General features: G+C 36.6%; 1 protein-coding gene across 1 annotated transcript; it reads right to left on the bottom strand.

Annotated features, from left to right (window-relative positions):
• Positions 1–5,421: 5,421 nt before the first annotated feature.
• LOC102884855 (cystatin-C-like) lies at positions 5,422–5,832 on the bottom strand. The gene is given in 1 exon segment (XM_015594779.1): positions 5,422–5,832. A coding segment is annotated over 1 exon segment (411 nt).
• Between the last annotated feature and the right edge of the window lie 6,339 nt (positions 5,833–12,171).

Genomic DNA, 12,171 nt, shown 5'->3' with positions numbered 1-12,171 from the left:
TCTTCTATAATAAATACAGTAGTATAGAAATCTCTGTGTCACAGAGTGCCAATAAAAGCATTGATCTATTTACTTTTTCTCATTAGATTTGTGGAAAAAATAATTTCATCAATAAAATAATTATATTGATTATAATTCAGAAGTTACCTCCAAATTTTCTAATCCTGTATCAGCAAGTTAATTTATTTTACTAAAATGTATTGCAACAGAGTTTCATTCAAGTTAATTGGCTTTCTGATTACCCCTGTTCTTAGATAATTCTTTTGGGGGGGTTTAGGCACCCTTGGAAATGCCAGTTAAAAGATAATACATTTAGAACTTCTTTTTTTCCTCCTCCATGGCAAAATTTGTCTCCCCATCTGGGAGAAATATTTCCTCTAATTCCAATGCCCTTGCTCTCCTTCTTTGTCCATCTGGAGAACATCCACTTACTTTGCAAGAATCAGGCCAAAGGTCATATCAACCATGAAAACATTCCTAATTCTCCACTTAACACTAGAATTGCATTCCTCTGTGCACATTTCTGTCTTCCATTACTGTGTGTGCGTGCAAATATTTTAAAAATTAAATTAAGTTTTTAATTTTGTGATAATTGTAGATTCACCTATAGCTCTAAGAAACAACACAGGGAGAGCTGTACACTGTTTATCCAGTTTACCCAAAGGTAACATATTTCAAAACCATGTACAATATCACAACCAGGATATTGACACTGATACAGTCAAGATACAGAACAGTTCCATCACCACAAGGATCTCTCTTGTTGCCCTTTTATAGCTACGCCTACCTCCCCCCATCCTGCATCTTTGCCCGCTGGCAACCATTAATCTGTTTTTCACTTATATAATTTTTTTCACTTCAAGAATGTTATATAAAGGGAATAATACAGTATATGAACTTTGGAATTGGCTTTTTCACTCAGCATAATTCTCTGGCAATTCATCCAAGTTGCTGCATGTTCTACATATCAATAGTTCCTTTTTATTGCTGAGTAGTATTTCATGATATGGATGTAGCAAAGTTTGTTTAATCATTCACACATTGGCTATTACAAATAAAACTGCTATAAACATTTATATACAGATTTTTGTGTAAATATAAGTTTTCATTTCTCTTATATTATATTTTAATTATACCCAAGGATATAATTGCTAGGTCATTTGGTAGTGGCATGCTCAGTTTTGTAAGAAACTGCCAACTTGTTTTCTAGAGAGGCTGTACAAGTTTACATTCCTCCCAGAAATGTATGAGCAATCCAGTTTCTTCACATCCTTACCAGCATTTGGTGTTCTCACTATTTTTATTTTAGCCATTTCAATAGGTGTGTAATGACATTTCATTGTAGTTTTAATTATTTCCACTTTCCTGATGGCTAATGATGTTGAACATCTTTTCATGTGCTTATTTGCTATCCGTATATAATTATTGGCAAAATATCTGTGTCTTCTGTTCATTTTCTAATTAAATTTTTTAATGTTCAATTTTGAGACTAGAAACTAGTCCTTTGTCAGATGTGATTTGCAAATATTTGCTTCCACAATGTAGCTTGTCTTTTTATGTTCTTCACATGGGATTTAACAGAACAAAAGTTTTTAATTTTGATGAGGTCCAAATAATGATTTTTTTTCCTGTTATGTACTGTGATTTTGATACCAAGTCTAAGAATTCTATACTTATTTCCAGATCTTAAAGACGTTTTATATATTTTTCCATAAGTTTTATAGATTTACATTTTACATTTAATTCCATGATCCATTTTTGGTTAATTTTAGTATCAATTATGAGGTTTAGGTCAATGTTTGATTGCTCCAGTACCGTTTGTTGAAAAAGTTATCCTTCCTCCACTGAATTGCTTTTGTACTTTTGTTTAAAAACCAGTTGAGAATATTTGTGTGGGTCTATTTTCAGGTTCTGTATTCTATTGCATTCATCTATGTGTTTACGCCTCTGCCGATATCACATGGTCTTACTGTAGCTGTTATAGTAAGCCTTAACTAGAGCGATTCCCTCCATTTAATTCTTCTTTCTCAAGATTGTTTCAGTTATTTTAGGGCACGTGCCTTTCCATATAATTTTTACAATAAACTTGGCTATGTCTATAAAAAATCTTGCAGAGATTTTGGTGGGAATTGCTTTAAACCTGTATATCAATTCAGTGAGAAATGACATCTTCATTATACCGAGTCTTCTAATTCATGAATACAGTATGTATTTCCATTTATTTAGGTCTTCTTTGAATTTTTTCATCAACATTTTGTAATTTTCAACATACAAATCTTGTGCATGTTTTGTTAAACATATATCTAAGTATTTCATTTTATTTAGAGCAATTATAAATAATACTGTGTTTTTAATATCATTTTTATATGTTCATTGTTAGTATATAGAAATGTGATTGATATTTATGTGTTACTCTTGCATGCTACGACCTTGCTGAACTACTGCTCAGTTATAGGAATTTAATTGTTTGCTTGTTTTATAGGTATCTTGCAATTCGTACATGGATAATCATATCAATCTACAAATAGGGACAGTTTATTTCTTCCTATCCAGTCTGCATACCTTTTATTTTATTTTCTTGTCTTATTGTAGTAGTAGTAGAATAGAATCACTGCCACCTGGTTCTGCAGGGTAGGAAATAGAAGATCAGCTGTGCTCTTGGTCCCATCAACACCATACCACATGGTACATAAATTGGAGCACCATCTGTTTCTCTGGGTCAAGAATGGGGTGGAAGATTAACCTTCTATTCAGTCTTGATGAAAGTGTGGGAGATATTACCAAAAGCGTTTCTAGTTAGGTCACAATTTTTCTGGTTTTTTGACTAGAAAACAGGGCTTTTTTGAAATTTTTTTTTTCTGTCTGTGCCTTTGGCAATTCTAGGTGAGAGGAAACCTGCTGCTGTGTCATTCCTTAAGTCTTAAAGTCCTGAGGCAGTTGGCCTTTTTCTTCATACCTTTTAGAAACTGTCTATGCTTTTGTATTGTGTTATATCCATGGATTATTGGTCATAAAGGGACAACCTGAGAGGAAAGGAGCTACCCTATTTCAGCAGAACTGAAAGTCCTGTTACTGACTTTGAACTCTTTGAAGATCATAGGTTCTGTCTGCTTCTTTTATGTAACATCAAGACTAGCTAGTATATTGTCTGTCACATAGTAGATGGTTTAATAATATTGGTTTAATATATAAGTAATTAATATTTGTTGAGGAAAATAACTTTGTGCTGGATTCTGAGAATATGTATGAGGCATGTTCTCTACCTTCAGAGAACAAACTACAAAACTATGAAAACTAAATGTGAAACTCTAAAAGTGGTTTAGTTTAGTGGTTTTTAGTACAAAATTTAGAATCCAATAGCCCTCGATATGAATCTGCCTTCCATTAATTTATTAGCTTTATGAATTCAGGAAAGTCACTTATCTTCTCTGAGTTTAGATATTTCTCATTTAAATAATAAGCGCACTTCCTCAATTATATAAATAATACCTACAAAAAAACCTATACTTAACATCACACTTAATGGTGAGAAACCTGAAGCTTTCTACTATGATCAGGGACTAGGCAAGAATGTCCTTTCTCACCACTTTCTTTCAACATTGGACTAGAAGTCCTAGCTAGTGCGATAAGACAAGAAAAGGAAATCAAAGGTATACTGATTGGAAATGAAGAAATAAAACTATCTTTGTTCACAGATGACGATTGTTCATACACACACACACACACACACACACACACACACAACAAAAAAACCATCCTGAAACTAATAAGTGATTATATCAAAGTTGAAGGACACAGTGGCAGTATATAAAAGAAAATCATTTCCTATACACCAGCAGTGAACAAGTATAATTTGAAATTATAAACACAATACCATTTATGTCTGCACTCCTGAAAAATAAAACATATAGGTATAAACCTTAAAAAATATACAACATCTATATGAGAAAACTAGAAAACCCTGTTGAAAGAAATCAAAGAACTAAATAAATGAAGAGATATTTCATGGATAAGAAGACTCAATATCATCTAGATGTTAGCTCTTACCAACTGGATCTATATATTCAGTGCAATTCTAATTAAAATTCCAGCAAATTATTTTGTGGAGATAAATAAAATGATTCTAAAGTTTATATGGGGAGGCAACAGACCCAGAAGAGCCAATACAACATTGAAGGAGAAGAACAAAGTTAGAGGACTTCAGGGCTCAACTATGAAGCTATGGGAGTCAAGACAGTGTGGTATTGGTGAAGAATAGACAAATATATCAATGCAGTAGAATAGAGAGCCCAGGAATTGACCCACATAAATATAGTCAACTGATCTTTGACAATGGAGAAAAGGTAATACAATGGAGAAAAGATAATCTTTTCAACAAATGGTGCTGAGGCAACTGGACATTTACACGAAAAAAAAAAATAATACTGTAGACACAGACCTTAAATTCTTCGCAAAAACCAGCTCAAAATGGATCACAGATCTAAATTTAAAATGCAGAACTATGAAACTCCTAAAAGATAACATAAGTGAAAACCTTGACGACCCTGAGTTTAGTGATGACTTTTTAGGTACAAAACCAAAGGCACTATTCATGAAAGAAAGAATTGGTAAGCTGAACTTCATTAAAGTGAAAAGTTTCTGCTCTGTGGAAGACACTGTCAAGAGAATGATACAATAAGCCACAGACTTAAGAGAAAATATTTGTAAAAGACATATCTCATAAAAGTCTGTTATCTGAAATATACTAGGAACTCTCAATGAAAAGAAAACAATCCAGTTTAAAAAATGAGACAAACTTTAACAGACACCTCACCAAATAAGACAAACAGATGGAAAATAAACATGTGAAAAGATATTCCACATCATATGTCTTCAGGAAAACACAAATTAAAACAATAGCGAGATACCACTAGATACCTGGAATGGCCAAAATCCAGAACACTGACAGCAGCAAATGCTGGCAGGGATATGAACAATGGGAATGCTTGTTCACTGCTGATAGGAATGCTACATGTCACAGCTACTTTGGAAGACAGTTTAGCAGTTTCTTTTTCTTTCTTCTTCTTCTTCTCTTCTTCTTCTTCTTCTTCTTCTTCTTCTTCTTCTTCTTCTTCTTCTTCTTCTTCTTCTTCTTCTTCTTCTTCTTCTTCTTTAGCTGTGTTATTTCTTATTGTATAAAGTAGGAACAGAGCATGTGCACCAGGGACAGTGCATTTAAAGCAATTAAAAGAAAGAAACAAGTTAGAGCCACTTAGATGTTCAAACAATGCTCAAGAAACCTTCTCTATTTATCTCCTGGGGCCTGTATACTGAGGTGACTCCACTGAGGTGAGGTCACCCACCTAAGGCTTAGGAACTCTGTGGGGGAGTGGGGAGAGGTTTAGTGAGAGGCAGTCAAGGTGGCCCAGCCTGTCACATGTACTATGCATTCTTGCCTACCCAGAGGACAGTGTATATCTGGAAAGAGCAGAGTGCTTTCTTCCTCAGATGTGGCTGGTCATGGAAGCGACAGCTGGCCAAGTTGGGCTAGGACTTGGTACACGCATTTTGACCAAACCCCACATCCAAGAAGAAAATCATCTCAGCCACCACCTGCTTGTGGGCATGTACCACCCACACGGCGGGGCTGTGGAAGGCATCCTTGCTTGCCTTATTGTACTCAATTAGGGCGAAGTTGAGCACCTGCTGCATGCCCTCCTCATTCACATCCATGTCTTCCAGGTCACCCAGCAGACGAGGCTTGCCGAGGATCATGTGGGCTGCAGGGCTCACAGCCAGGGCCAGGCCAGAGAGGCCAGCAGGAGCAGCGGGGCATGGCAGGGACCCAGCCATGGTCTGCTCCAAGGGGTCGCTAGCTAGAGTGAGCTGAGAACAGATGTGGGGGGAAGGCGCAATCTAGACGCTCTCGGTTTAGCGGTTTCTTACAAAATATACTTTTGCTATAAGATCCAGCAATTGTGCTCCTTGGTATTTACTCAAAGGACTGAAAACTTACGTCCATACAAAAACCTGCACACGGATGTTTATAAAAGCTTTATTCATAATTGCCAAAACTTGGAAGCAACCAAGATGTCCTTCAGTAGGTGAATGGATAAATAAACTAGTACATCCAGATAATGAGATGTTATTCATAGCTAAAAGACATGAGCTATCAAGACATGAGAAGATATGGAGGGACTGAAATGCATATTTCTAAGTGAAAAAAAGTCAATCTGAAAAAGCTACATACTGTATGACTCCAACTATATGGTATTCTGGAAGAGGCATATCTATAAAAACAGTAAAAAGATCTGTGGTTGACAGGGGTTGGGGAGAGGGAGGGATGAATAAGTGGAGCACAGAGGCTGTTTAGGTCAGTGAAAATGCTCTGTATGACACTGATGGTGGATACATTTGTATATCCCATAGAATGTACAGCACAGAATCACTAGAATGTACAAGACCAAGAGTGAACCCTAATGTAAACTATGGACTATGAGTGATAATGATGTATCAATGTAGATTCATTAATTATAAAAAATGTCCCACTCTGGTAAGGGATATCGACAATGGGGGAGATTATACATATGTGGGGGCAGGGGATATATAGGATATCTCTGTACCTTCTTCTCAGTTTTGCTGTGAACCTTAAACTGCTGTAGAAAAATAAAATTTTAAAAAATAGGTGCTGATTACAGTCACTTCTTAAGATTTTTATGAGGTTAAATGAGATAATATATGAAAAGTACTTTACTTGTGCTTGACATATCAAAAGGCCTTAATTGGCAGCCAGATGAGAATGGCTATAGGATTATAAACAGATAAGATATGATGAGCTATGGTGAGCAGTCTGCAATGTGCATTATAGGCTTGAAAAACAAAATGATTATTTGAATGATCTCAGAGGGCCTATAGAGATGTGATAGCAATATGGTAGACTAGATGTCTTAAAAAATCATTCCCTTAAGAAACCCTAAAAATGCTTGATTATTTTGTAAAAGGCTTTTTAAATGTACAGCTAAGGTTTCAAAAGGCAAGAGAAATCTTCAAATTCCAAAAAGTAAAAAAAAGATGGATGAAGTGAAGTGATGAGCACTGAAGTCAGCTGCTGCTCTGTGGGCCTTTGTCAGCCCCTGACTGCCTGGAGCACTGGTTTTGAAGGCCTGCACAGGGCAACAGGGGACAAAGGAAGTCAGATCAGAGATCTATAACCCTGAGACACCTTCAGTGGGCGACCTAGACAAAAACCTGCCCTTTCAAAGGGACACTGGAAAATTTGCCCTCTTTTGGCTTTAATTCAGGGGAAAAAGGTATCCCTGAGGATTTATAACCACAGGTAAGCTCTTTATGGAGGAATGTGGCCCAAATTCACACTGCCCATATCATTTGATAAACCTCAAGCCAAGAATTTAGTTCAAAGAGAACTAGAGTTGATAGTGCCCAAGATACAAGGCAGATGCAAAATTCTCTCTAGAGGGATGTGCCTTAAATCCAGGCCTCAAAGAATTTCTTTAGATAAAATTGTAGAGAATGCAAATCAAGATTTTTAAAAAATCAGAGAACATATGAGAAAACCAGGTACCATGAGTGAGAGTTAGCTAAACAATAAACAGTAGAGCCAGACAAGTAAAGATGATCACACACAGAATATGCAATGACTATGTTCAATATATTTGAAGAAATAGAAGAGACTATTAAAGGTATGATTAAGGAACAAGAGACTTCAAAATGACTAGGCAGACTTAAAAAGGACGTGTTGGGAGATGAGCCTGCAAAGCAGATAGTGGCCTAAGTGTGGGGACCAGGTGAAGAGGTGGGACTTTGCATATAATCACAATAAAATCATTGAAATCACCAGCAGTGAGACTGACATATGTTAAGTGGAGTTGAACTAGGATTAATTTGGTAGTCATGTGCAGAAGAGACTAAAGGGGAGAGGGTGGCATAAAGATCAATCGAAAATTCCATGGCAGGAGCACCAGTGTATGAGTCTAAAAGAGATGAGACTGGAAAGAATCTGTGAAAGAAGGAGAGTCATCATGATAGAGAAACCAATAGTGTTTGATGCTTGGATGCCAAGGGAGTGGGGAGAATTCTAGTTTAAGTCTTAGATTAATTCTAGATTAATTCTAGTTTAAGTCTCCGATTAATGTTTTATCCCCTCCTCTTAGAGCTTTCCCCAAACCCAAATTTCTGAGCTCATCCTCAGCCTCCGCTGGGTCCCCAAAGCCTGGGCATGAGTAATGCATGAACAGGGGAGAGCTGAGGGACCATGACCCTTCAGGAGGCATCAGAGCACAGTAAGCCTCTTACTAACCGAAAACATATGGGTCCATACAACTCTGCTGACATTGGGATAATAATAATCATACATTATTACAAAGATTTTTAATCCACCCCCTCTCATTTGATCTTTAAAACAATCCTTGCAGCAGGCTAATGACAATGTATTACTTACCCCTATTTTATGAGTGATGAATCCAGGCTCTACGCTGTGAAGGAACATCCCCAAAGTCACACGAGTTGTTTATTGGCATCCAGGACTAGACTTGTTCGGGGTGGAACTCTTTTCATTCTTCCACGTCTTGGAAAGGGAAATCTCAAGATGAAAATCTGTTGATTTGTACTATGTTCCATTGTATTTTTGTCCTCACATGGATACAGGGCATAAAAAGAAGGGAAGATGCTGGAAATTTCAGTTCTAGCTGAATCACAGCTATAAAGGAGGAGTTGCGTAACGCAATGCATTTTGCAATTTCTTGTATGCTTTTGATCATAAACAAATAGAATATGGGGGAGGGGCTTCGTTATGGGGGAAGGGATGAAAGAGAGGAATGGAGTCGCTTAGAGAGATATAGTTGTAAAAAGGGATAGCAACTGAGTTTCTGACACTAGATTTTTTGGTGTCCTATGGTGTTAATTAGACATTTCTTTTCAACCTGATTGACAGTGCATTTTAATGAAGAAATAACAGAGCTCGGTAGAGCCTGGCAGTATACACTTTTCTTACCATTTACAAGCTGAACTTCCCTTGGCAACTTACATCTGGTTTGCTCTGCTAGGAAGTCTGTCAGTAGAACAATGTATAGGCTCTTTCATTTCAATAGGTTTGCTGTTATTAAAGCCTTCTGCATTTTCTTCAGCTTAATTGATTAGGGCTGTTAGATTTCATCAAATTACTTTCCTTAAATTAAAAAAAAAAAAATAGAACAGTTTCGACCCATCTGAATAATAATGGGATAGTATGGAAATGTGCAAGGTTTTGAAGGAAGAGGCTGTATATTAAGGGGTTGTATAGTGAAGGCTTCATGGCATTATTTTTAAAGTATTTTTTCTCCTTTTAAATGCAATGTTTCTGGGAACATTAGAATAAATCCTAAAGGATCCCCTAAGCCTCCTGTGACCAATTGGAAGCAGAAGGTCTCTATGCATTAAATGTCTTGACCACCTAGGAGTGCTGGTACTTGACAAGTACTTTTGGGACACCTTCCATTTTAAGATTTCACCTTTGTTTTATATTTACAAACAGACTTTTAAAAACACATTTTTGTTTTGACTTCTATCCAAGAGTAAATGTCCATCTCCACCAGAGACTAACAAGCATCTTTGCTTTTTGTATATGACCAGAGAAGACAGGCAGGAAGAGACTGGGTTAATATACCTTCCCCCGCCTGGGGACAGGGTTGGGAGCAGAGCTGAACCTACAAATTGGGGGTTAAGTGACTCCCGTAGAGGGCTATAAAGGCAGAGAGCCAAGCAGATCATTACAAGCTTCTCCTCCAGGAAAATGGAAGCCATTTAAAAAATTCCGGGAATTGCTTGGAACATGCAGTATTTATTCTTAAACAAAGGACCTTTGTGACATGCAGAATTACAGAATTTAGGAGAGGAAAAGACTCACACCTCACCTGCCTCCTTCCCTTGGTCTACTGCCACTGCTTTGTCTAGATCAATTGAAAAGACCCCAGATTTGGAGTCTAACCACAGTCTTACATTTTTGTGAGGAGGGCAAAGGGGTATTGTACCTTATTAAGGATTCTGCCCATGTGCTATTTCCAGGTGTTTGCCCACCTGGCTTTCACGATCTTCAGTTCTGTATTAAAGTTTTCTTAGGTAGGAAAAATGCTTGAATTCATGCTTCACACAAATGTCTCCTATTGCTGCAAACATATGGTAGGAGAAAATCATAACAAGAATAAAGTTAAAGCCTCGCTCAGTGACTTTTGCTCACATCTTATTGATTAGACCTGGGTCATGTGACCACCCCTAGATGCAAAGGAGAGTGAGTAATTTCTGGGCCCAGTGCTGCCCACAATAAGTCATGGGTTGCTGGTGAGGAGCAGAAGAGAATGGATATTGCCAACTCATCATTTTTTGGAAATTGGAGCATTTCTAATGTTAGTTGCTATGAACCAGTTATAACAGCCCCAGGCTGTTGTGCAACTCTTATTAGTTCTTTACTATTCAGTAATACAAGTTCATTATAAATTTTTTTAAAATTAGAAAATGCAGTTGAGAAAGAAAAACAAAAAATACCTTCAACCTATTATGTAGAGAGAACTAGTGTTAACTTCAGGGTGTATTGCCTTTCAAAACCATACACACACACATACATACACACATATACATTCAATACTTTTTTTTAATGGATCAATTAATTTTAAACACCTTTATTTTTATTCCTGGCATTGTAAAACTGTATGCTTCATTCTAAAGCAGAGTATTGGTATAACTTTGCCCAATCTGAAAGGATGTGGGTGTATTTGAACAGATACATAGATTGTCTCTCTCTCTCTAGCTCTCTCATGTGTGCACATGTGCACACACACACAGACATGCATGTGGGCATGCACCTAACTTAAATAAGAAGTTGTACTTTCCTGGCTGGATAGACCTCACTATTAATTAATTAACTTACTTACTTCCTTATATTTTATTATTGTAAGAAAACTTAACATAAGATGTACTCTCAACATATTTTTAAGTGTGCAATATAATATTGTTATCTAGAGGCACATTGTTGTACAGTGGATCTCCAGATTTATTCATCTTGCATAATTGAAATTTTATACCTGCTGAGTAGCAACTGCTCATTTCCCCAACCCCCAACCCCTGACATTCACAGTTCTCTTCTTTGCTTCTGTGAGTTTGACCATTTTAGATACCTATACAAAGGGAGTCATGCAGTGTTTGTCCTCTGTGACTGCATTATTTCACTTAGCATTATGATCTCTGTTCATCCATCTTGTCACATATTGCAGGGTTTCTTTCTTTTCTAAGGTGGGATAATATTCTATTATATGTATATATCACATTTGTTTTATCCATTTATCTGTTGATGGACATTTAGGTTGTTTCTACGTCATGGCTATTGTGAATAGTGCTATAATGAACATGGCAGTGCTAATACCTTTTGAGATCCTGTTTTCAATTTTTTGGATAAAAATCCAGAAATGAGATTGCAGAATGATATTGTAGTTCCATTTTTAATTTTTTGAGGAAACTCTATACTGTTTTTCATAGTTATACACCATTTTGCATCCCCACCCACAAGATACAAGGGTTCCAATTTCTCCACATCTCCCCAGCACTTGTTGTCATTGCTTTTGTTTTTTTAGATAAAAGCCATCCTAACAGGTATGAGGTGATATCTCATCATGGTTTTGCTAAAGTAATTTGCATTTCTATGATGATTAGTGATATTGAACACTTTTTAATATACCTGTGGGCCATCTGTATGTCTTCTTTGGAGAAATGTCTATTCAAGTTTTTGCTCATTTTTTAATCAAGTTAAGTTTTTTTTTGAGTTATAGGAGTGCTGAGTTGTATATAAGGGGTTCCTTATATATTTTTTAAAATAAACTTCTTATCAGATATATAGTTTGCAAATATTTTCTCTCATACTGAAAGCTGCCTTTTTATTCTATTGATAGTTTCCTTTGCTATGCAGAAGCTTTTCAGTCAGATATAGTCTCACTTGTCTATTTTTGCTTTTGTTGCCTGTGCTTCTGGTGTCACATCCATGAAATCATTGCGAAAAGCAATGTCATGAACTTTTCTTAGACCTCACTTTATGGCTCAGACCTCGATTCCAGAGATAACATCACTTTGAGGTGCTTTATTAAGTGAAGGTGGAGAGCCCATTTGAATTCCTTTGCTCCCTTTCCCAAGGACTGGGAGCTGGCTTGAGTG

Source organism: Pteropus alecto, unplaced genomic scaffold (assembly GCF_000325575.1).
Source record: "Pteropus alecto unplaced genomic scaffold, ASM32557v1 scaffold138, whole genome shotgun sequence".
Taxonomy (NCBI): domain Eukaryota; kingdom Metazoa; phylum Chordata; class Mammalia; order Chiroptera; family Pteropodidae; genus Pteropus; species Pteropus alecto.
Note: the sequence above shows the minus strand (reverse complement) of the source record. Positions and strands in the feature narration are given on the sequence as shown.